At 48.0% G+C, this 26,747-nt stretch overlaps 1 protein-coding gene across 1 annotated transcript in view; it reads left to right on the top strand.

Annotated features, from left to right (window-relative positions):
- LOC124263626 overlaps positions 1–20,048 on the top strand; it is a 40,028-nt gene extending 19,980 nt beyond the window's left edge. The window contains exon 3 of the mRNA XM_046698274.1: positions 19,734–20,048. Within this exon, the coding sequence (XP_046554230.1) occupies positions 19,734–19,861 (128 nt within the window). The 3' untranslated portion in view covers positions 19,862–20,048. The remainder of the gene's footprint in view (positions 1–19,733) is intronic.
- The last annotated feature ends 6,699 nt before the right edge of the window (positions 20,049–26,747 follow it).

Genomic DNA, 26,747 nt, shown 5'->3' with positions numbered 1-26,747 from the left:
CTCGCCATGTTCGGGATGGTGTCACAGAGACCGAGAGCAGGAGTACAGGAGACAGGATTGAACTGTGTTGGGAAGGGGTCACAACTCGCCATTTTCGGGTTGGGGTCACAGAGACCGAGGCAGGTACAGGGGACAGGATTGAACTGTGTTGGGAGGGTCACAACTCGCCATGTTCGGGATGGTGTCACAGAGACCGAGGCAGGTACAGGGGACAGGATTGAACTGTATGTTGGGAAGGTCACAACTCGCCATGTTCGGGCTGGTGCGTCAGCAGAGGACCGAGGCAGGTACAGGGGACAGGATTGAACTGTGTTGGGAAGGGTCACAACTCGCCATGTTCGGGTTGGGGTCACAGCAGACTGAGGCTGAGTACAGGGGACAGGATTGAACTGTGTGTTGGGAAGGGTCACAACCGCCATGTTCGGGCTTGGGGTCACAGAGACCGAGGCAGGTATAGGGACAGGATTGAACTGTTGCAGGGAAGGGGTCACAGCGCTCGCCATGTTCGGGATGGTGTCACAGAGGCCGAGGCAGGTACGGGAGACAGGATTGAACTGTGCACGTTGGGAAGGGGTCACAGCTCGCCATGTTCAGGGCTGGTGTCACAGAGACCGAGGCAGGTACAGGGGACAGGATTGAACTGTGTTGGGAAGGTCACAACTCGCCATGTTCGGGTTGGGGTCACAGAGACCGAGGCAGGTACAGGAGGACAGGATTGAACTGTGTTGGGAAGGGGTCACAACTCGCCATGTTCCGGGCTGGTGGTCACAGAGACCGAGGCAGGTACAGGGGACAGGATTGAACCACAAAGTTGGGAAGGGGGTCACAACTCGCCATGTTCGGGTTGGGGTCACAGAGACCGAGGCAGGTACACAGGGACAGGATTGAACTGTGTTGGGAGGGGTCACAACTCGCCATGTTCGGGCTGGTGTCACAGAGACCGAGGCAGGTACACAGGGAGACAGGATTGAACTGTGTTGGGAAGGGGTCACAACTCGCCATGTTCGGGATGGTAGTCACAGAGACCGAGGCAGGTACAGGGGACAGGATTGAACTGTGGTTGGGAGGGGTCACTACTCGCCATGTTCGGGATTGGGGGGCTCACAGAGGACCGAGGCAGGTACAGGGGACAAGATTGAACTGTGTTGGGAAGGGGTCACAACTCGCCATAAGTCCCGGGATGGTGGTCACAGAGACCGAGGCAGGTACGGGGAGACAGGATTGAACTGTGTTGGGAAGGGGTCACAACTCGCCATGTTCGGGATGGTGTCCTGCGACCGAGGCAGGTACAGGGAGACAAGATTGAACTGTGCTGGGAAGGGGTCACAACCTCGCCATGTTCGGGATGGTGGTCACAGAGGCCGAGGCAGGTACAGGAGACAGGATTGAACTGGTGTTGGGAAGGGGTCACAACTCGCCATGTTCGGCCTGGCTAGGTCACAGAGACCGAGGCAGGTACAGGGCACAGGATTGAACTGTGTTGGGAAGGGGTCTCAACCGCCATGTTCGGATGGGGGTCACAGAGACCGAGGCAGGTACAGGGACAGGTGGATTGAACTGTGTTGGGAGGGGGTCACAACCTCGCCATGTTCAGTTCAGTGTCACAGAGACCGAGGCAGGTACAGGAGACAGGATTGAACTGTGCTGGGAAGGGGTCACAACTCGCCATGTTCGGGGCTGGTGTCACAGAGACCGAGGCAGGTACAGGGGACAGGATTGAACTGTGTTGGGAAGGGGTCACAACTTCGCCATGTTCGGCTGGGGTCATCAGAGACCGAGGCAGGTACAGGAGACAGGATTGAACTGTGTTGGAAGGGGCCACCACTCGCCATGTTCGGGCGCTGGGGGTCACAGAGACCGAGGCAGGCACAGGGACAACAGGATTGGTGCTGGGAAGGTCGCCAACCTCGGTTCGGGCTGGTGTCAGGGGTCAACCAGGCGCCATGTTCCGAGGGTCACTAGGTTCGGGATCACAGAGACCGAGGCAGGTACAGGGACAGGATTGAACTGTGTTGGAAGGGGTCACAACTCGCCATGTTCGCTAGGGTCACAGAGACCGAGGCAGGTACAGGGGACAGGATTGAACTGTGTTGGGAAGGGGTCACAACTCGCCATGTTCGGGCTAGTGGCTCAGAGGCCGAGGCAGGTACAGGAGACAGGATTGAACTGTGTTGGGAAGGGGTCACAACTCGCCATGTTCGGGTTGGGGGTCACAGAGACCGAGGCAGGTACAGGAGACAGGATTGAACTGTGTTGGGAAGGGTCACAACTCGCCATGTTCTGCCTGGGGGTCACAGAGACCGAGGCAGGTACAGGGGACAGGGATTGAACTGTGTTGGGAGGGGCCACAACTCGCCATGTTCGGGATGGTGTCACAGAGGCCGAGGCAGGTACAGGAGACAGGATTGAACTGTGTTGGGAAGGGGGTCACTACCGCTCATGTTCGGGTTGGGGTCACCAGAGACCGAGGCAGGTACAGGGACAGGATTGAACTGTGTTGGGAAGGGGTCACAACTCGCCATGTTCGGGTTGGGGGTCACAGAGACCGAGGCAGGTACAGGAGACAGGATTGAACTGTGTTGGGAAGGGGTCACAACTCGCCATGTTCGGGTTGGGGGGTCACAGAGACCGAGGCAGGTACACCAGGGACAGGATTGAACTGTGTTGGGAAGGGGTCACAACTCGCCATGTTCGGGTTGGGGGTCACAGAGACCGAGGCAGGTACGGGAGACAGGATTGAACTGTGTTGGGAAGGGGTCACAACTCGCCATGTTCGGGCTGGTGTCACAGAGACCGAGGCAGGTACAGGGACAGGATTGAACTGTGTTGGGAAGGGGTCACAACTCGCCATGTTCGGGTTGGGGGTCACAGAGACCGAGGCAGGTACAGGGGACAGGATTGAACTGTGTTGGGAAGGGGTCACAACTCGCCATGTTCGGGTTGGGGGTCACAGAGACCGAGGCAGGTACAGGGAGACAGGATTGAACTGTGTTGGGAAGGGGTCACAACTCGCCATGTTCGGGCTGGTGTCACAGAGACCGAGGCAGGTACAGGGGACAGGATTGAACTGTGTTGGGAAGGGGTCACAACTCGCCATGTTCGGGCTGGTGTCACAGAGGCCGAGGCAGGTACAGGGAGACAGGATTGAACTGTGTTGGGAAGGGGTCACAACTCGCCATGTTCGGGATGGTGTCACAGAGACCGAGGCAGGTACAGGGGACAGGATTGAACTGTGTTGGGAAGGGGTCACAACTCGCCATGTTCGGGTTGGGGTCACAGAGACCGAGGCAGGTACAGGAGACAGGATTGAACTGTGTTGGGAAGGGGTCACAACTCGCCATGTTCGGGTTGGGTGTCACAGAGACCGAGGCAGGTACAGGGGACAGGATTGAACTGTGTTGGGAAGGGGTCACAACTCGCCATGTTCGGGCTGGTGTCACAGAGGCCGAGGCAGGTACGGGAGACAGGATTGAACTGTGTTGGGGAGGGGTCACTACTCGCCATGTTCGGGTTGGGGTCACAGAGACCGAGGCAGGTACAGGGGACAGGATTGAACTGTGTTGGGAAGGGGTCACCAACTCGCCATGTTCGGGCTGGGGTCACAGAGACCGAGGCAGGTACAGGGACAGGATTGAAACTGTGTTGGGAAGGGGTCACAACTCGCCATGTTCGGGATGGTGTCACAGAGACCGAGGCAGGTACAGGAGACAGGATTGAACTGTGTTGGGAAGGGGTCACAACTCGCCATGTTCGGGCTGGTGTCACAGAGACCGAGGCAGGTACAGGGGACAGGATTGAACTGTGTTGGGAAGGGGTCACTACTCGCCATGTTCGGGTTAGGGGTCACAGAGACCGAGGCAGGTACAGGAGACAGGCAGATTGAACTGTGTTGGGAAGGGGTCACTACTCGCCATGTTCGGGCTGGTGTCACAGAGAGCGAGGACAGGTACAGGGAGACAGGGATTGAACTGTGTTGGGAAGGGTCACAACTCGCCATGTTCGGGTTGGGGGTCAAGCAGAGACCGAGGCAGGTACAGGGGACAGGATTGAACTGTGTTGGGAAGGGTCACAACTCGCCATGTTCGGGCTGGGGTCACAGAGACCGAGGCAGGTACAGGAGACAGGATTGAACTGTGTTGGGAAGGGGTCACAACTCGCCATGTTCGGGATGGGTCACAGAGACCGAGGCAGGTACAGGAGACAGGATTGAACTGTGCTGGGAAGGGGTCACTCACTCGCCATGTGTTCGGGTTGGGGGTCCCACAGAGACCGAGGCAGGTACAAGGGGACAGGATTGAACTGTGTTGGGAAGGGGTCACAACTCGCCATGTTCGGCCAAAGGTCACAGAGGCCGAGGCAGGTACAGGGACAGGATTGAAACTGTGTTGGGAGGGGTCACAACTCGCCATGTTCGGGCTGGTGTCACAGAGACCGAGGCAGGTACAGGGACAGGATTGAACTGTGCGTGGGGAGGGGTCACAACTCTCGCCATGCTCGGGATGGTGTCACAGAGGGGCCGAGGCAGGTACAGGGGACAGGATTGGAACTGTAAGCTTGGGAGGGGTCAGCAACTCGCCATGTTCGGGATGGTGTCACAGAGGCCGAGGCAGGTACTTGAGACAGGATTGAACCAGGTTGGGAAGGGGTCACAACCCCGCCATGTGTTCGGGATGGGGGTCACAGAGACTGAGGCAGGTACAGGGACAGGATTGAACTGTAAGCTAGGAAGGGGTCACTACTCACACATGTCTGGATGCAGGGCCACAGAGGCCGAGGTAATGTACGCCGGGAGACAGGGATTGAACTCAGGTTGGGAAGGGGTCACTACCCCCGCCATGTCTCGGGATGGTGTCACAGATGCCGAGGCAGGTACGGGAGACAGGATTGAACTGTGTTGGGAGGGGGTCCCAACTCGCCATGTTCGGGATGGTGTCACAGAGGGCCGAGGCAGGAAATGGGAGACAAGGTGGATTGAACTGTGCTGGGAAGGGTCACTAATCCCCGCCATGCTCAGGCTGGGTGTCAAGCAGAGACCGAGGCAGGTACAGGGGACAGACTTGAACTGTGTTGCAAAGGGTCACCACTCGCCATGCTCGGCTAGGTGTCACAGAGGCCGAGGTACGTGGCATGGGAGACAGGACTTGGACTGTGCTGGGAAGGGCCGCCAACCGCCAGCCATGTTCGGGGTGGTGGCCAAGCAGAGGCCGAGGCAGGTACGGGAGACAGTGGATTGAACTGTGCTGGGGAGGGTCTCACAACTCGCCATAAACGGGATGGTGGGCTCGTGGAGGCCGAGGCAAGGTGGCCGGGAGATGGATTGAACTGTGTTGGGGAGGGGTCACTCGCTATACCAAGTTGGGGTCAGCAGACCGAGGCAGGTTAGGGACAGGATTAAACTGCGTTGGGAAGGGTCACAACTCGCCATACCCGCCAAATCGCCATAATCGAGTACGGTTAATGCGATTGAACCGTGCTGGGGAGGGATTCACCGCCATGTTCGGTGTCACAGAGAATCGATGTATGCGTTGCATTGCGATTGAACCGTGCTGGGAAGGGTCACAACCTTCTTCATGTTCGCTGAAATTCCAGATCGATGCAAGTAGACAGGATTGAACCGCGCTAGAAGGGTCACAACTCGCCATGTTGCCATATATCGCGCGTACAGTGCATTGCGATTGAACTGTGTTGGGGAGGCCGCCAACCGCCGTCATGCTGGCTAGTCACAAGGCCGAGGTACAGATTGCGGATTGAACTGTGTTGAAGGGTCACCGCCATGTTCGGGATGGTGTCACAGATGAGGCAGGCACGGAGATGATTGAACCAGGGAAGGTCACAACCGCCATGTTCGATGGTCGTCATATAATCGAGGCAGGAACGGAGACAGGATTGAACCGTTGGGGAGGGTCACCGCCATGTTCGCTAAAATATTAATCGATAGCGGGCTATGCATTGCGATCGAACCGTGCTGGGAAGGGTCACAACCGCCATGCTCGGCCAAAATCGCATATTCCATAGTACAGGAATGACTGAACCGTGCTGGGAAGGTCACAACCTCGCCATGTTCGCCAAAATGCCAAGTATGACCGATGCTAAGGCAATATGTATCAGACTGAACCGCGTTGTAGCGTCACAACCGCCATGTTCGGTCTAAATTGGTATTAATCGAAAGGCGCGCTATGTATATCGGTGACTGAACCGTTTTCGCCGTTCGAAGTTAACATCGAGCAAGCAGATTAACTAAAGAGGTTAATAATATATCGAGCAGGTATGGATTGAACCGACATGTTAGCCGGTGTCACAGAGCATCGAGCATAGACAGGATCCGTGTTAGAAGACCGCCATGTTCGTTGGGGGTTCCATAGCAGTAGACAGGATCGTTCAACCGCCATGCTCAGTTGGGGTCCACAGACGTTGTAGTCGCATAATAGACAGATGATTAACCAGTTAGAAGGTCACCGATGGCAACAGATGCACGAGCAGTACGGCGACAGATTAACCGTGTTGGGGAACACATCCGCCATGTTCGGGATGAAAACACAACCGGTGTTAGAGGTCACCGTCACGTTCGGAAGTTGTGGTTCACAGACCGAGGCAGTAATAGAGTCAGATCAACCGTGTTGAAGGTCGAACCGCCACGCTCGGTTAGGTCAACATATCTATGTTGATTAACCGTGTTAGAAGCGTTAACCGCCATGCCAGTTAACAGAGAATGAAGTCAACTGCAGTTAGAGCGGTCACAACCGTTACGCCTGGTTAGCACAGAGACGAGGGTATGATATGACTGAACCGTTTTGTGAGTAATATCGTTGGTTGGGGTCGCCAGACGAGTAGCAGGCGGCGTATCGATAAACACACCAGTATAATCGACAGGATATCAGGACAGAGGGTTCACACGTCACGTTCAAGCCGGTAAACAACAGAGAATGAGCAGGCATAGGATTGAATCCGGTAAACATACCGGTTGTGTCATATTAATCGAGCGTTAAGTAGACGATCGAATCGTTAGAAAGGTCGACAACCGGGTTAAATCAACGATAGCGTCAGTGTATCGATCGTCCGTTAGAGTTATCGTCACGTTCGGGTTGTGTCTATAGAGTCAACAAATAGAGCAATTGACCGCCATTGAAAACGACGCCGGAGAAAGATTGGTGTTAGAGGGTCAACCGTTGATGATGGCATCGAGTATAGAACGGGGACAGGATCAGTGTTAGAGCGGGTCACATCGCTTCATACCGTCAGTTCAGACGTATCAGATTGAACCGGTGTTGAAGCGTCAACCGCCGATGCCGGGTTGTATTCACGAGACGAGTAGGCCAGGGGACAGATCGGAATCGTTGAAGGTCACTGGTCACATACCAGCCAGCGAGACGATAGGTACGGAAATGATTAGTTCCGTGTTGAAAGGTCATTAACCGCTCGATGGCAACACAGAGACGAGTACGGATTGAACCAGCCAGATGTTCAACCGCCATACCGGTTGGGGTTCGAATATAGTAGAATGATCAACTGTGTTAAATGGGGATGATCGAACCGCCAGAGGTCATCGCCGATGCTCGGGTTAAATAATCGAGTAACCGTCAGTTCGCGCAGCGCAGGGGACGATTGAATCCAACCGCCATGTTCGGTTGGGGTCACGTGAGGCAGGGTACAGGGGACCGTGTTGGGGATCATACCAGTTGTATCCACAGAGTCGAGAAAGTCATTGTTGTCGTCAACCGTGAAAGCAGTAAAGCCGCCCGTCAATAAAGAACAACCGCCATCACAGTTGACTCAACGTATGAATAACGTCCCCCTGAGCAATAATCATCGTCAACGACCGATCACCACGAACCAGTATTAACATGTTGAAATCACCATCTCCACAGACCGGTGGCGGCGATAGGTAGACGGGCAGGTAAAATTCAGCGTGTTTCGTCGATCACTCGAAATATACGCATCTGACTAACCCGGTCTGAACTTAACATCATCGCGAAAACATTTATCACATTGACCAGCACCCCTATTGCAGGCCGACACTTCATCAACATACAGGATTCGCGAAGTCCGTCACGATTATTGACACCAGCTGGAGCGGTTTGCCAGTGATGAACAACTATGCGAGGGTTCCATGGATTACGCTTCAACTTCAATAGCGGAATATGATACGACGCTCGGCGTAGTTACACCAGCGGTCAAGCAAATGATGCGCCAGATGTTGTACATATTATTAGTAAAGTTGAACAGCAAGCGATTGATGCCTGCACAATTAACGAGGTCGGATGCACAAGCCGAGTACATGGGGATTATTGGAAGGAAGTCAGCGATAAGACCAGACGGTGAGACCAATGATTAAGATTGTTGGCGATGAGTTGAATAGCGCAAAGTGGAATATTCGGTCTCATGGTCGGCGTCAGAGTCTCGATTATCTTCCAGCTTCGGCGGCATGGCGGACGCCGGAACAGATTGTGAAAACGCGGAGTGTGTCAGAAGATGAATTCGAGTCTTTCAGAAGCCGATGTTCTGATTCAATAGAGGGTCTTGAAGTTTAACGAGACGCAATGAGTTCCACAGCCCACCGATGGCAACCGTGTCTCTTTAGTTGTGGTTGGTTCGCCATTGCTTAGAGTTCGCATAGTAAAGCACTTCGAAATCAACAACATCGCCAAATTGGTAATGAAGAGTTTGCCGATCTGGTGGCTTTGCCCGTAGTCATTTAGCGGTTAGCGGGGCAGCCGGCCGGAGGGCGGCGATGCAGCCGTAGTGTCTATTTATGAAGATGTTGAACAGCTCAGCCGCCGTGATGGTTGAGCTTACACGTCAGGCGTATTAATATTCTTCCCGATTTTGTAGTGGTTGATGAGCAGAAGACAATGCATCAAAGTATGGAAAGGGTGGCGCTGGTCACCGGTTCGGAAAGCCAGCCTTTCATTTTATCGGTTAAGCCGGTTGTTCGCCTTGTAGAAGTAGATTGACCATTACCACCCAGATGACCACCACTTCCCGACAGCAGCAGCCCGATTCATCTCGTCGGATAATTCGGTTAAAGATCCCGCAACAACTCACGGACCTCCCCCACGGGGATGAAAATCTTCAATCTATACATTACATTATCGGCAGACCTGTGAAAGGCGGTTCCCGGTATCGACGCCACCCTCAATTCGCCGGTATAGAGAAAGCCGACATCACCTTTACCAATCCTTCGACCACCGCATGAAGCATCATGGAGAAAGAAACAGAGAATTGCGCAAACATCAATCACCACGTTCAACTTACCATGTATATACCCGCCTTCAGTGTTGCGTCATCGGATATCGTTAAAGACAATATCGAACGTCGCTCATAGTTATATTAAAGCAGTTTAATCACTGTTAAAATAATATTGATTCAAAAACCTCATTAAAACAAGAGGCCGTCAGACAATGCCCAATGACTTCGGTTGATCAATACGTCGGTTCGCCGCCGATTGTTGGTTCAGACCGACATGAAGCAGACGTAGTCGCTTCAGCTGGCGTATACGAGCGCAACCAACCACCAATCAATCACTACCAATCGCTGACCATCTACACATAATATCTAAACATCCATACGTCATTACATATCTCGAGTCATGGCGAAAGCGCCCATGTAGCTGGCTGAAGCATGAGCCGCTCGAAGCGATGAAAGCCAGCAACTTCGTGAAAAATAATTTAAAGAACTGAGCCTAAACATACTCTGGCCTACCACGACAACACACAGTAGAGCCCCGAAAACATTGCCAGCTAACATTAAATGGTCCTCAATCAGCGATTACGATTCAAACATTGACCGAAACCGAATATACACAAAATCACTGGCGCATACGCAGCGCATGATCACTGCGAATAGATATTCGTAGCAATATAATGGGTGATTTACCCGATGATGACAGGTCGACGAATTAACGGTAAACAGCAGTCAGCGCTTAAATGCCCAAGTTCAATATTTTCGTTATTTCGAGTGTTTACAGCTGCACCGTCCACATAACGCCGGGTGCGCCATCATCATGAAAGCGATATTCACTGGTTTCAACTACGATGCAAGCAGCAAACATCATGCACCGGAAAGCAGTTCAAAACCGGGCGTTCAGAGTGACATTATCAGCATACGCCCAGATGATCGAACGGTCGGCGATACCAGATGATCGTAGCCTGTCTGCGCCCATTTATCGCATCTATCGGCGCCAGCGATCATCGTGCCTGGTCGGCGCCAGATGATCGTGCTATCGGTGCTGCTCAGATGATCATGGCCGGTGCTGCCCAGATGATCGTACCTGTCGGTGCCGCCAGATGCCATCAAAATTATCGGCGCCGTTCAATATCGGTGTTACCAGATATCGTGTCGAGCCCAAATGAACAGCCAAAGCCCAGATGATCGCAGATCTTACCCACAGGATGCCAGATTTATCGGGACTATCGGTTGCCCAGACGTTGGCGCAGTTCAGCCAGGTTCCTCATCATAAACTACGCACAATGCTATCGTTACCTGCCGTTAAATAACATCAATACCATGTTATAGCGGAACATCACGGAAGGTAGACGTAATTCGCGTGTTGCGTGTTTATCAGATTGCGAACCGCCGCAATATTGACTGCCACCACCGTGAAGAGTAGTTCCGCATTACTTGTTCAGTGTTAGAAAGATCAGTGGTGACCGTATTTGAAGATCGTCGCTAACGAGAATATCTCCAGCAACCGACGAGCGAGCGGTATTAATGACTTGATGCTGGCAGAACACGTTTGGTGCGGTTATTATGATCAACACAGAAATATACCGACCAGAAATGAGAGCCGACAGCCAGAATGCAGCGATACTTCGTTGTTCATCAGAAATGTTAAAGTGTTCGATACTGTGCTCAACATAAATGAGCTGTTTCGGTTAGTCGTCTCTATCAAAGCCGAGATAAGCTGGTTACAAAAACATGCGAACGAAGATGTTAAATCACCCAGACTTCGCCGTGCGTACTTTATTTTATAAGGCAGTTTAAACGCGTCAATAACAACTGGTGAACAGGGCAGACCAAAAGTGAATCGACGGTTATTTGCCGTTCCGTGACGGATACCCGGTGTTTGTTTTCTACCTCAGCTTCGTTCACCTGAGATACACGGAAAGACCAATATAACAGGCGTTATTAGCGGTGGTAGCCACGGCGCTATGCCGTTAGTTTTATACGCTTTCTGTCGATGCCGAGAGTTTGCGGCGCAACCGTGAGTCCATTTCAGAAATATTGCGCAATAGACCGAGTAGCGTGTTTAGCGCTGTTTTCTGAAAGCGAACAAATCGCAGCATCTTCTTCGCAAAGACGCACGCCATCATCACCCGGAGATTTCCGGAAACACTTTTAGCAACATGTAATATCAAGCCCGGTACCGAATAAAAATCAGTGCCAGCCTGTAACATTTATCAAAATAACACGTCAATTAAACACCGAAAACAACAGGCGTCACTCGTACCGGTCGTAAACAGTGCGTCACTCGTAACACCGACGTAAAACACCGAATAAACACCAGTCATTCAAAACACTGAATAGTGTCACTGTAAACACCGAATAAACATGTCATCAAAACAACAGCGCCATACCAAAATATTCTTTTCGTTTGCTCAAAATAAACAACATTGCATACTGACATACAAAGCCATTACCAGTACGTAAGCGTTTCCATATGGTGTGTGTTCAAAATAAAAATCGTGTATAGAGGTAACGTGTGAGTCGAGTACGGGTGGTAAAGAACAAAGAGGCGGTAAATTGCGTGTACGAGATGTGAGCATAGTGTAAAGATGTGTGTATGCGTACGCCGATGCGTGTATCTGGTGTGCCAGGTGTATCGATGTGTGTATAGTGGTTCAAGATGCCAGTACGAGATGTGTGTTGCGGCCGAGATGTGTGGTGTACATTATTCGATTTTATTGTCAGCGGGTCAGGGCAAGAAAGTTATAATAGAGATGATTCTTTCGATTGCCGACATGGCCTTCCGGCTCGAAATGGTTCATCGCAACAATGAGTGCTCAGCCAACCTACAGTGAGTTAAGGATAACGATCCGTTTTATTGTTGAAAATATTTGTTTGAAATGGAACGTGTTTTGAACGAATAAAGGAGTTCTGAATTAACATGTATGTAATATTCCTTCGCCCAACTTCATCTAAATATTCGACATCATTTCTGAATAAAGATAATAATTTTCTTTCAAAATACTGTTGGTCACGTTCTTCATTCGATCAGTAAGTCGAACCATTAACATGACTGCAGCATTGAAAGTGCGAAATATCATGTACAAATGCGCGAAAGCAGTAAATCGTTGACCATGTAGGTTTAGCACGCGTAGTTTGTAATTTTCTCATATTTTGCTCTGCAAATAAGTTTCGAAAATGCCCTGCTTAAAGCAGCAAATCGAATATTAATATATTGTTGAAGTCAGAAGAAGAAGTTACCGTCATTCAACGGGCCGAAACACTACGACAAAGCCCATGTACTGAAGACGTCCCAGGTCTACCGCTCCTGGACGATCTTCAATTGTACGGAACCGTGTAACGATTCCAAAGTCGAGATTGTTGTTTTGTGTACGTTTAGATGACGGGCAATTGTTCCAAAGCTTTCAATTAACAACAATGCGATCACAATGGCATAATATTTCGATTTTGCCGTACCTCAAACGGGGCATTTTTCGAACTCTGATTTGCAGAGCATGTTACCATGAGAGCAGAAAATTACAACCTACGTGTTTTCTTTAAACCCCTCTTACATGAGAACTGTGTTTTCAACGATTTGCACGTGCAACAGGCTTTTTAGCATTTTGGTACATGACAATTTCGCACTTCTCTCAAATAACACGGACACAAAGGTCATCATGTGTGAAAATGGTTCCGTTTGGGAGCTTGATACTGATCAGATGGGAATGGTACGCTAATAGCCTTTTGAAGAAAATTCTAATCTTACATCTACCATCTTTATTCTAGAAATGATGTCAGATATTTAGATAGGGGTTGCGTTTCTTTTTTGAGAGAGTGTACATACATGATTTAATTCCAGAACATGTTTCAGTTTTAGGTTCTTACAATCGCTCCTTTTTATTCGTTCAAAACACGTTACAGACCAAACAAGGAAATATTTTCTTTAATAAAAACTTTGGATCTAGATTTTGTCAAAGAATCCATGCTCGCCTTAGGTTGGGTTGTAATGACTTGAACGCTCATTGTTTTGATAGACATATTTCAAATAATCCGAATTGTGCATGTCGGTATCCAAGGGAAAATCATCTCTATTACTTCTTTTCTTGCCCCTGTTATGACTTAATAAGATCAGATAAAAATGTACACACACATCACTATACACACATCTCGGTACACACAAACACACATCTCTGGCACACAGAGAGGCACATCTTGGTACACAGAGGCACACACCACTATACACACATCTCGATACACACACAGACACACACACCACGATACACACACGTCTCGGTACACACACATACACACACCTTCTTTACACACACAACTATGCTCACATCTCAGTACACACACAGACACACACCCTTTTACACACTTGTTACACAGAGGCACACACCACTTCTATACACACATCTCGGTCCACACAGACACACACCTCCTATACACACACATTTTGGCACACACAGAGACACACACCACTATAGGCCTTACATTATATTGTGTAGCCTGTTATACCACAGTGTATGAGCTTACTACATGTCAAGGGCAATGGTTGTTTTATTCAGTGTTACAGGTGGCAATGGTTGTTTTATTCAGTGTTACAGGTGGCACTGGTTGTTCTATTCAGTGTTACAGGTGGCAATGGTTGTTTTATTCAGTGTTACAGGTGGCACTGGTTGTTTTATTCAGTGTTAAGCAGGTGGCACTGGTTGTTTTATTCAGCAAGCTACAGGTGGCAATGGTTGTTTTATTCCAGTGTTACAGGTGGCACTGGTTGTTTTATTCAGTGTTACAGGTGGCACTGGTTGTTTTATTCAGTGTTACAGGTGGCAATGGTTATTTTATTCAGTGTCACAGGTAGCACCTCGGTTGTTTTATTCAGTGCGCTTACAGGGTGGCAATGGTGAGGGTGTTATGTACTAAAAAGTGTTTCCAGGCGAGAATCTCCAGGTGATCAAGGTGGCATGCTGGGTGACATTGTGTTTTGCATTGAAGAGGTCGGAATGCTGCATGGACAAGGAACTTGTTTCAGCTTTTCCAGAAACAACTTCGCTGCCCACACTCAGGAGAGAGAGAGAGGCGTCCCTGTCCGAGGGAGGAGGTGCTGCACCAGTATTTCTGTAAATGGATCCACAGGTGAGATTTTTACTGCCACAAAATGCATAGCAATGGTTCAGTGATCGACTTAAAGAAGCGGTTGTAAAATTCTCCAAACTTCTGATGACAATTCTGTGTACCGTGGACCCCACCGCCACCGCAATAATAACGCCATAGAGAGTTTTCCTGATGTTATATTGTAAGTCTCCGATGGGGATCTCTAGAACCTGGGTGGACCTTACGAAGAAACAGGGTAGAAACAAAACAGATATCCATCTGGAGCACGTAACAGCTGAAACGATCACTTGAAACACATGTGCAATGAAGCAAAATGGATGATTGCTTCGGAATTCACTTTGAATCTCATATATACAACCCTTCTCTGTTCACCGAGTTGTTAGTAGTGAGCGCTACGACCCAAAACACACCTTATAAAAATAAAAGTACACAACAGAAAGTCCACAAAAGGTTGATTTAACATCTTGTTCCCGCAATTTATTACGGTTAGCTTATCCTCGGATGTCACGGGCTATTGTGAAGGCTCAGAACCATGCATTTGTGTTAGACACGATGATATCAACATTACAAACACTTCCATGGTGATTTCTGTGGGTAATATAAGCATCATACATTCCTGTATCAGGCTCCTCATTTCTGGATGAATATTTCGTGTGTCCACTTAAATAACCACACCAAAACGTGTTCTATAGCCATGTAGAATCGAGGAGTGTTCTGCTCTAGAACTCGCTCGGTCAGACTACACTGAATATTCTCGTTGACTCATACAGGCCAGTCTTACTCCAAATACAGTCACCACTGTCCGCTTCTGAAACTTGGAACACAGAAACAATGCAGTTCACTTATAACATTGTTCCACAGTGGGTAGCAGTGTCCAGTAACACTCCGAACTGGTTCATAATCACAATTATAAACACACAACACAATTGATGTAATTCACGTCTACATACGTAGAATATTATATAACTATGAGGAATGTGTATAGTTTTCAGCAGTAGTGTTGAGTACGTTTTCGTTAACGGTACAGGCTAGGTGTAGCCATTAGCGTGTGCATGGTTGTATAGTGAAGGAACCCTAACTAGAACTGCACCTTCGATAGACACGATCATCACAAGGCAGCACCGGCATAGACACGATCATCACAAGGCAGCACCGATAGACACGATCATCACAAGGCAGCACCGATAGACACGATCATCACAAGGCAGCACCGATAGACATGATCATCACAAGGCAGCACCGATAGACACGATCATCATCAAGGCAGCAGATAGACACGATCATCACATGGCAGCAATGATAGACACGACCGATCATCATCACAAGGCAGCACCGATAGACACGATCATCACAAGGCAGCACCGATAGACACGATCATCACAAGGCAGCACCGATAGACACGATCATCACAAGGCAGCATGCTGATGAAAATATCACTCTGGTGGCTGCATATTGGTTTTGGACAAAGAATACGGATTTCCGGTACATGACCATTCCAATATGTTTGCTGCTAAATCGTGCAGTTCATAGCGTCGGAATTAAGTGTGGAATATCGCTTCCTTGGTGATAAAACCGATAGAACTTTAACGTTGTCTTAATGGGTACATTCTATTCATAGTTGGTTCACGTATGCTTTGCTATTTGAACAACCTCGAAATTAAACATTTTACCGTACATAGCAAAATGTCGTGTTCATGACAGGCATTTAAAACACAAACACCTGACCCTATGACACCGTTAGTTCCGTCAACCTGTCAATAAAACAGGTCAGGTGACTTAGATGATAAACAAATGCCAGTGCCTGTGACGATGTGTACTTCTAGTATTTATCTATCTAGTTCACAGTGATATTCCTTCCACGCTGCGGAATGGTGACGTGTACGCCGATTCTGCTGTCCCTCGCCGTCTGTGGTTTGTAGCTAGAATACACAACTATATTCAACTGATTTCAGTTCAAATGTAAGATCGGTAATCAGCATTGATTCATCAGGATTGAGAGTATTTAATGTATATAGATTTGATGCCATGTTTTCGGGAATCTACTGTGGCCTGTTTGTGTTCATGTGTCATTTAGGTATCATCATGTAGTTCTTTAAAATTGTTTTCCCAGAAGTTGAGGGATGGCAAGGGAGACACAATTTATAGACAACAACTTCCTCTGTACTTCACTGAAACAGCAGCTGACATCAGATATCATGTCACTGTAACCCTACATAGATAGCGCTCCTCCTGTCAGGGAACCTATGTAATGACATGTATAACTGTCTTTAGAAGGATGTTTTAGATAGCTATGTGCTTCAATAGAAATATAACGTCGTCAACTATGTACTTTGTTAATTATGTTAGTAGTGAGTGGGTGAGTGAGTTTAGTTTTACGCCGCACTCAGCAATACACCAGCTATATGGCGGCGGTCTGTAAATAATCGAGTCTGACCAGACAATCCAGTGATCAACAGCATGAGCATCGATCTGCGCAGCTGGGAACCGATGACATGTGTCAACCAAGTCAGTGAACTTTGACCACCCGATCCCGTTAGTCGCCTCTTACGACAAGCATGGGTTACTGAAGATCAATATTGTACAACGAGGAGAGTTCTATGGATATACAACTTCTTTAATATAATATGAGCGACGTTTCGGTGTAGCTACTAACAGCGGTATCAAGCAAATGATGTACAATACTAGAGGCAAGGTATATATACATAGTAAAGTTGAACAGTAAGTGATTGATGTTTGCACAATTCTCTGTTTCTTCCTCCATGGTAAACTTCATGCGAGGGTGTTGAGGGATGATAAAGGTGTCATCAACTTCTCTATACCAGCAGATAGGGAGATTGGCGATGTCTGTAGGGCTCTCTTCTAGGTCTGTCATATATATCTCTGTGATGATGGGTGAGAGGTTTGGATCCCATGGGGAGTCCATGGATTGTTGCCGAATCTTGTCTTGCCAGGTGAAATACGTTGAGCTGATGCAGGAGTTGATGAATCGGATGCTGCTGTCAGGAGTGAGGTGGGTATCTAAGGTCGTATGGATTTCCTCTAATCTACTTCTAATGATGGCTAGACAACCAGCTAGCTTTCCTCGATGTCAGAATAGAGAAAGAAAAAAAACAACAAGCTCCAGACCAGTGTGTACCGTAAGCCCACTCCCATACCTGATCAGTATCTTCACCACTCATCTAACCACCCCCACAAGTCAAGAGAGGAATAATAGCTACACTAACCTGACGTGCCAGAAACATCAGCTCCACATCACAACAACTGGAAGCTGAACTTCAACATCTTCGCCATGTCTTTTAAGACCTACAACAACTACCCTGCCAGCCTTGTAGACCGCACCATCAACGCCACCCTCAACCCGATAAACAAGCCCCACACGCCAACAAACAGCTCCGCTTTCATCATGAAGCCTGCTCTATATAGGTTCAGCCAGCCACCAGATCATCAGCCGACTCTTAAAACACCAAGTCAAAATTGATGTTGTGGTTCCAGAGAGGTACTACTATACAGAACATCCTAAAAGCCAATGGCAGACCAACCCCCACAACTAAAGAAGACCGTTCCAGGCACAGTTTACCACATAAAGTGTGACTGTGGAGACTCGTACATCTGTTAAACCCTCAAGACCCCTATCTCCCCTGTAAGAATCAAAGAACATCAAGCCTCTGTGAAGAAGACTCCAACCCCGCCATCTCTGACCACACCCAAGCTCACCCAGACCACAACATCCTATGGAACAGCATCAATGTACTCACCAGTAACCACACCCACTACAAGATCAGAAAGCTACTAGAGGCCATTCACATCAAGAGACTCCAACCGGCCATGAACAGAGACCAAGGATATTACATTCCCAACTGCATACAACCAAATCATCACCAAGCAATCTTAATCCCATTATTCTCCTGTCTGTCATATCACTGGCTTCCGCCCAATAATCCCCCATAGCTTACTCCAACCTTGTACATCAACCTCATTAATTGTGCAAAAACACCAATCACTTCCTGTTCAACTTTACTATGTATATATACCTTTGCCTCTAGTATTGTACATCATTTGCTTGATACCGCTGTTAGTAGCTACACCTGGAAACGTCGCTCATATTATATTAAAGAAGTTGTATATCCATAGAACTCTCCTCGTTGTTCATCACACCAACTTCTAAATGCCACTCAAACAAGTGAACAATATCAAAACCTTGGACCTTCACGGGTCTAATTATGTTAGTAAGTGTCAATATACTAATAAGGAGTGCTGGTCCGTACACGATGCTATTAAATGTCCTCGCGATGAGTGTTAAGTTCAAGACTTAGGTTAGTCAAGATGCAGTACGTCTTCAGGTGTCTGACAGAAACACACTGTTTAACACTACCTACCCATCTACCTACCCATTTAACAATCAACCCTCCTACCACACCTCCGGGATCTGTGGAGATGGTGGTTCCCACCCGAACATGGCGAGTTGTGACCCCTTCCCAACACAGTTCAATCCTGTCTCCTGTACCTGCCTCGGTCTCTGTGACACCATCCCGAACATGGCGAGTTGTGACCCCTTCCCAACACAGTTCAATCCTGTCTCCTGCCTGGACCTGCCTCGGTCCTCTGTGACACCATCCCGAACATGGCGAGTAGTGACCCTTCCCCAACATATTTCAATCCTATCACCTGCCTGGACAGCCCATGTACCTGCCTCTGTGACACCATCCCGAACATGGCGAGTAGTGACCCCTCCCCAACATATTTTAATCCTATCACCTGCCTGGACAGCCCATGTACCTGCCTCTGTGACACCAGCCCGAACATGGCGAGTAGTGACCCCTCCCCAACATATTTCAATCCTATCACCTGCCTGGACAGCCCATGTACCTGCCTCTGTGACACCAGCCCGAACATGGCGAGTAGTGACCCCTCCCCAACATATTTCAATCCTATCACCTGCCTGGACAGCCCATGTACCTGCCTCTGTGACACCAGCCCGAACATGGCGAGTTGTGACCCCTCCCCAACATATTTGAATCTTATCACCTGCCTGGACAGCCCATGTACCTGCCTCTCTGACCCCCATCCCGAACATGGCGAGTTGTGACCCCTCCCCAGCATATTTCAATCCTATTTCCTGCCTGGACAGCCCATGTACCTGCCTCTGTGACCCCAGCCCGAAATTGACGAACAATACACATGTTCTTCCGTGTGTGGAATCGTTGATGTAGGTCTTAATCGGCTTAGGACACTTAAATACGTTTAACACTTTTCTGTATTTTTGGCTTTTTCGTTTCTCTTTTTTTCCTTTTTTAAGAGTTTAGTTTTGTCGAACTAAGTTCATACTGTGCTTATTCAAGGGCTTTTCAGTTTCATTACTGTCTTGAGACTGTTGGACTGTTTCGACAGTTTCTATTTCACGGATGTGGCAATGAGTCTACGACGTGTGACCTTGTCGTGTTCTGTGTTGACAGGGCGGTGTAACAAACAAGCTGACTGCATCCACCGCTACGAGAACCACTTCATGCAGTGTGTGTGTACGCCCTTAGCCACCCTCCACTGTATCGACGGTCGGTGCCACTGTGGCTTTCCCCGATCATAAATACTACACACGTGCAGGATACATGCAGATCACACGTTCACATCACACACTAACAGCACACGTACATCTCATGCACAACACACACTGACAACGCCAGTACGGATCACACAAATGCAGGACATTCAGATTCACGTCATACCTCAAGACTTGACCTTACTCGAAGGGATGAATAAAACATCAGCAAACACTTGTTTTTGTGTCTTGTTTACAGCGTTCAAAGTGTTGAACTACCTGAGTTCCTCGTGTCTTGTTTACAGCGTTCAAAGTGTTGAACTACCTGAGTTCCTCGTGTCTTGTTTACAGCGTTCAAAGTGTTGAAGTACCTGAGTTCCTCGTGTCTTGTTTACAGCGTTCAAAGTCTTGAACTACCTGAGTTCCTCGCAACTCGCTCTGAAGTCAATTATACAACGGAGTATATGTAATAGCTTATTGTTTTGTATATTTTCTTCAATTTGAAAGCAGAAAATATTGATTCAACAGTCAATCAGTTTCAAAATTGGAATGGTTGTTTGATTGTTTGTTTTACGCCGCACTCAGCAATATTCCAGCTACACGGCGGCGGTCTGTAAATAAGGGATCAACAATATGAGCATCGGTCGATTGGAATTTGATGACGTGTTTCAACCAAGTGAGGGAGCCTGACCACTGGATCCTGTTAGTCGCCTCTTACTACAAGCATGGGTTGCTTAAGACCAGTTCTAACCTGGATCTTCACGGGTCAATATCGGAATGAAGAATGAAAACGTCAGCGATCTGATGGGGCATATTGCATGTATAGCCAATGAGCTCCATGGCTCCTTTTAGTGCGGGGCAGGTTAAGGCCAAGGTCGTCAATGGGGAACGGGCACGACATAGGTTTTTTTGCTATGAATAAATGTACGTAAACTCATTATGACGGTAAGATGTAAGTGCTCCGAAAGAATGGCGACTAGCGCGCTGACAAGTGCCATCAGTTCAACATGTTTTGGTGCATGTCGTTTGTGTATACTGTGAAATAAACAAGAAAATGGGTGAGTTAGCGCTACAAATTCTGAGCAGGGATTTTGGCTCAGAATTTAGAAATCACGATTTTTCGAGCTTCTGAAGACCCTAGCTCCCAAAGAACTGCTTCGATTTTAATGCTGTATGTCGCATTTTGTAGGTAGATCTATCGGCTTGAAATATGTGCATACTCTTAAGGCATAAATACAGTGAGCATTGTTGAATGCGCCCTGAAACGAACTTGGTGTGATGACCTCGTTACACCTCTTTCCTCGTTACCCCACCCCTTTTTAGCGTCACAAGCTCCAGTTTTAAAACCCTCCTGTGGTGCAGAGAACTCTATAGATTTCCAGTAACTTATTTTTGTGTGCATAAACGGAAAAAGCTATTTCCTATCACCCACATTACATCTCAAGTCACCAGGAGACCAGCAGAGTGTGTGGTGATCATATCCTGCCTAGTTACCAGGAAACCAGCAGAGTCTGTGGTGATCATATCCTGCCTAGTCACCAGGAAACCACCATAGTGTGTGGTGATCATATCCTGTCTAGTCACCAGGAGACCAGAAGGGTGTGTGGTGATCATATCTTGCCTAGTCACCAGGAAACCAGCAGAGTGTGTGGTGATCATATCCTGCCTAGTCACCAGGAGAGCCTAGTCACCAGAAACCACCATAGAGTGTGGTGATCATATCTTGACTAGTCACCAGGAGACCAGCAGAGTGTGTGGTGATCATATCTTGCCTAGTCACCAGGAAACCAGCAGAGTGTGTGGTGATCATATCTTGCCTAGTCACCAGGAGACCACCAGAGTGTGCGGTGATCATATCCTGCCTAGTCACCAGGAGACCACCATAGTGTGTGGTGATGATGTCCTGTCTAGTCACCAGGAGACCAGAAGGGTGTGTGGTGATCATATCTTGCCTAGTCACCAGGAGACCAGCAGAGTGTGTGGTGATCATATCTTGCCTAGTCACCAGGAAACCAGCAGAGTGTGTGGTGATCATATCTTGCCTAGTCACCAGGAGACCACCATAGTGTGCGGTGATCATATCCTGCCTAGTCACCAGGAGACCACCATAGTGTGTGGTGATGATGTCCTGTCTAGTCACCAGGAGACCAGCAGAGTGTGTGATGATCATGTCCTGCCTAGTCACCAGGAAACCACCATAGTGTGTGGTGATCATATCCTGCCTAGTCACCAGGAGACCAGCAGAGTGTGTGGTGATCATATCCTGCCTAGTCACCAGGAGACCAGCAGAGTGAGGCCCAGAAAAAATTGACTTTCGGTGACAGGAGGCGGCTTGGTATTCTTGTTTCTAAGAACAAACGAAGGAGTTTAGAAAACTTCAGGCTGGACATGATTGATAGAGGAACTGTGGCTGTCTGTAAGGACACAATTAGAACTGAGCTGCATGCAATTGGTTGGCAGAAAAGTCGAGGAATTCCATCACCGATCATGAAACCTGAACAAAAGGAGCGAAGGTTGAACTGGTGCTTACAGCATAGAAATCTTAACTGAGACAATGTGATTTTCTCAGATGAAAGTTCTGTGTGGCTGTTTCCTAATACACTGAAATTGTAGACCAAACAAACTGAAAAACCTTTGTATCAGCGCCCAAATTACAGTCCGAAATTTAACGTGTGGGGTGGCATATCTGTGTTAGGGACAACGCCCCTCGGTGTATTTGAAGGGAATATGAACAGTGAGCGGTACACAGATATTCTCGAGGGACATTTACTTCCATCTGCTCACGTGTTCTATGGACATTTTTGGATTTTCCAGCAGGACAACGACCCAAACCATCGTTCAAAGCACTCACATGCCTGGTTTCGGACCCAAAATATGACATTATTAGATTGGCCAAGCTATAGCCCTGACCTAAATCCAATAGAAAATGTTTGGGGACTTATGAAGGAAAGTGTCAATAAGAAAAATCTGACAAATATTGCTGAAATGAAAGAAGAGGTGGTCCGATATTGGGACAGCATGGACCACGACTTTCTAACTTCTTTGATCAGTAGTGTGCCCCGCCGCATTGAAGCCTGCATTACTGCCCATGGTGACTTGACAAAATACTAACTGTTCACCTGTCTTTGAATCTGGAGTTATGTTCTGCTAATATTCACATTTAATACGTGAGTAATGAGTGAACAAATATAAAACATTACAATCTTAAATTCTCAATACTTTCTGGTTGTACTGTATGTATGTACGTAACTTATGGTGAGTGTTTTGAGTGAGTCTAAACTTTTGATGGGTAGTATACAATTGTTAATTACAGCACATGACTTCGTTGTCTGTTCCACACATAGTTATCTGACGGACTGATTCCTGGTTAACGACATGTATTTGATTTCATTTTTGACTCAGCACGTATCAAAAACAGGATTGTCCTGTACGTCGGGGCCCACCTCTTACAGCCGCCAGGTGTAGTCTTGAAACCCCGTGACACACCTCCACCTTCTGGACGTGTGACCTGACCTGTAGTTCATATCAGAGTTGGCAGCCTTGCAGAACACCAGTCTACCACCATGAACTGTCTCCTCGTGCTCGTCGTGGCGCTTTCCACGGGTATGTCTTGTACTATAGGCCGTGTCTTACTCTGATCTTGTTTAACTATGTGGACACAGGGGAATCACATTTACATTGTACCGTTAACGCCCTGAGGATACCTTTCTTTACTTACATAAAACCAAACTCTGCCGACACTAGTTATATCCTTACTTGGAGAAGATAGCAGCAAGTCCGAGCCCTTCCACCTCTGATTGTCGGGGTGTGTAACAGTTGTATCTGATGAAGTTCATTTGAAATACAATCAGAGATACATGCGTTACATTTTCTAAATTCCTTCAGGATATTCTAATCGCTATACACGCTCTTTTTCTCGACCAAATCGGAAAGGCAGTATTTTCAGTATGCTTGACATAAAACCCAACATAAATTTCCACATACAAATAATGTTGTTGACACAAATCCATGCATCGACGATTTTTTTAACTTGAAAAAGATATTTTCTTAACATAGTTACCCACTGTATTCGTCCTTCTCCATCATACAAACATACAAACATACAAACATACCTGCTATGACATTTCTCTGGTCCCCGACATTCACACATATGAAGAAGATCTAACTAATATGACTCAAACGAAGACAGCAACGTTCCTAAACAAATATGTAACACAGTCACCAAGCAACGCACTATATTTGATGCTGTCATACTATTTATTGAATTTATTTCTGAACGTTTGGTTTTCCCCGAAGACCTAAACACAGACTAAAATACTAAAATACCAGAATTATTTTAGATTTAGTAAATTTAACCAAAACTCTCTGAGAACTATCGGACTCGCTTATCCAGCATATAAGCGGGGTAGATTCCTGGAGCTGTACCAATTACACTTATCAGAGAGATACACAAAGTCTCTTGTCCTGGAGTCACGCGAAACAGCAGTCCGACTGCGGGTGTCACTTCAGGCCTATGTGTTGTTCAGTGTACGCTCGCACGCACACACGCACATACACACGCACATACACACACACATTTACTGGTGTCTCATGTCGCTCCTCTTCACGGACAGTGTTGCTGGTGAAGGGAGAGTCCTGCAATAACAATTCAGACTGTATCGGCGGTATAACCAGTTGTTCCACCGGCGACGACCCCATCTGCATCAGCGGACAGTGCACCTGCACCCAAGTGTGTGACCCGGAACCTAACCTTGGTCAGTATTTCGTTTACAGAATCTTTTGCGACGTGTCTCTCCCCAACATACTGTGTCGTGTGTACAGTGCCTGTCTCTCCCCAACATACTGTGTCGTGTGTACGGCGCCAGTCTCTTCCTTACATGCTGTCTCGTGTGTACGGTGCCAGTCTCTCCCTTACATACTGTGTCGTGTGTACGGTTCCTGTCCCTCCCTTACATGCTGTGTCGTGTGTACGGCGCCAGTCTCTCCCTTACATGCTGTGTCGTGTGTACGGTGCCTGTCCCTCCCTTACATACTGTGTCGTGTGTACGGTGCCAGTCCCTCCCTTACATCCTGTGGCGTGTGTACGGTGCCAGTCTCTCCCTTACATACTGTGTCGTGTGTACGGTGCCAGTCTCTCCCTTACATACTGTGTCGTGTGTACGGTGCCTGTCTCTCCCCAACATATTGTGTCGTGTGTACGGCGCCAGTCTCTCCCTTACATACTGTGTCGTGTGTACGGCGCCAGTCTCTCCCTTACATGCTGTGTCGTGTGTACGGTGCCACTCTCTCCCTTACATACTGTGTCGTGTGTACGGTGCCAGTCTCTCCCTTACATACTGTGTCGTGTGTACGGTGCCAGTCTCTCCCTTACATACTGTGTCGTGTGTACGGTGCCAGTCTCTCCCTTACACACTGTGTCGTGGGTACGGTGCCAGTGTCTCCCCAACATACTGTGTCGTGTGTACGGTGCCAGTCTCTCCCTTACATACTGTGTCGTGTGTACGGTGCCAGTCTCTCCCTTACATACTGTGTCGTGTGTACGGTGCCAGTCTCTCCCCAACATACTGTGTCCTGTGTACGGTGCTAGTCTCTCCCTTACATACTGTGTCGTGTGTACGGCGCCAGTCTCCACATCTGTGTCGTGTGTACGGTGCCAGTTCTCCTTACACACTGTGTCGTGGGTACGGTGCCAGTGTCTCCCCAACATACTGTGTCGTGTGTACGGTGCCAGTCTCTCCCTTACATACTGTGTCGTGTACGGTGCCAGTCTCTCCCTTACATGTCGTGTGTGGCGCCAGTGTCGTGTGTACGGCGCCAGTCTCTCCCCAACATACTGTGTCCTGTGTACGGTGCTAGTCTCTCCCTTACATACTGTGTCGTGTGTACGGCGCCAGTCTCTCCCTTACATACTGTGTCGTGTGTACGGCGCCAGTCTCTCCCTTACATACTGTGTCGTGTGTACGGTGCCAGTCTCTCCCTTACACACTGTGTCCTGTGTACGGTGCTAGTCTCTCCCTTACATACTGTGTGGTGTGTACGGCGCCAGTCTCTCCCCAACATACTGTGTCGTGTGTTCGGTGCCAGTGTCTACCCAACATACTGTGTCGTGTGTACGGCGCCAGTCTCTCCCCAACATACTGTGTCGTGTGTACGGTGCCAGTCTCTCCCCAACATACTGTGTCGTGTGTACGGTGCCAGTGTCTCCCCAACATACTGTGTCGTGTGTACGGTGCCAGTCTCTCCCTTACATACTGTGTCGTGTGTACGGCGCCAGTCTCTCCCCAACATACTGTGTCGTGTGTACGGTGCCAGTTTCTCCCTTACATACTGTGTCGTGTGTACGGTGCCTGTCTCTCCCTTACATACTGTGTCGTGTGTACGACATAAGCTGATTTATGATGTTGCTTGAAGTTTGATTACCATGGAGAATTGAATTTAAGTAAAAACCATTAGTGTAGAAATATGTGTCTGAGCTTATTAAGTCATAACAAGGGCAAGAAAAGAAGTAATGGAGAGAATCTTCCCACGGATACCCACATGCACAATTCGGATTATTTGAAATATGTCTATCAAAACAATGAGCGTTCAAGTCACTACAACCCAACCTGAGGCGAGCATGGATTATTTGACAAAATCTAGATTCAAAGTTTTTATCAAAAAGACTATTTCTTTGTTTGGCCTGTAATCGTGTTTTGAACGAATTTACTGATTGTGAGTTAAATATTTCGGTTGTTAAATTGTTCCATAAACGTATAAGAGTCTGTGCTAATACTATCAGTATTTCTCAAATTGTAAGAACTTAAAACTGAAACATTTTTTTTTTTTTTTTTTTTTTTTTTTTATTATTGGTTCCCAGGATTACAATGTCATATGTAGAACAGTGATGTAGATGTACAGACACATGGATGATGTACAGGTATTATGTCAATATCAT

The sequence above is a fragment of the Haliotis rubra genome, unplaced genomic scaffold (genome assembly GCF_003918875.1).
Source record: "Haliotis rubra isolate DU_JTF1 unplaced genomic scaffold, ASM391887v1 Scf890, whole genome shotgun sequence".
Taxonomy (NCBI): Eukaryota; Metazoa; Mollusca; class Gastropoda; order Lepetellida; family Haliotidae; genus Haliotis; species Haliotis rubra.
Note: the sequence above shows the minus strand (reverse complement) of the source record. Positions and strands in the feature narration are given on the sequence as shown.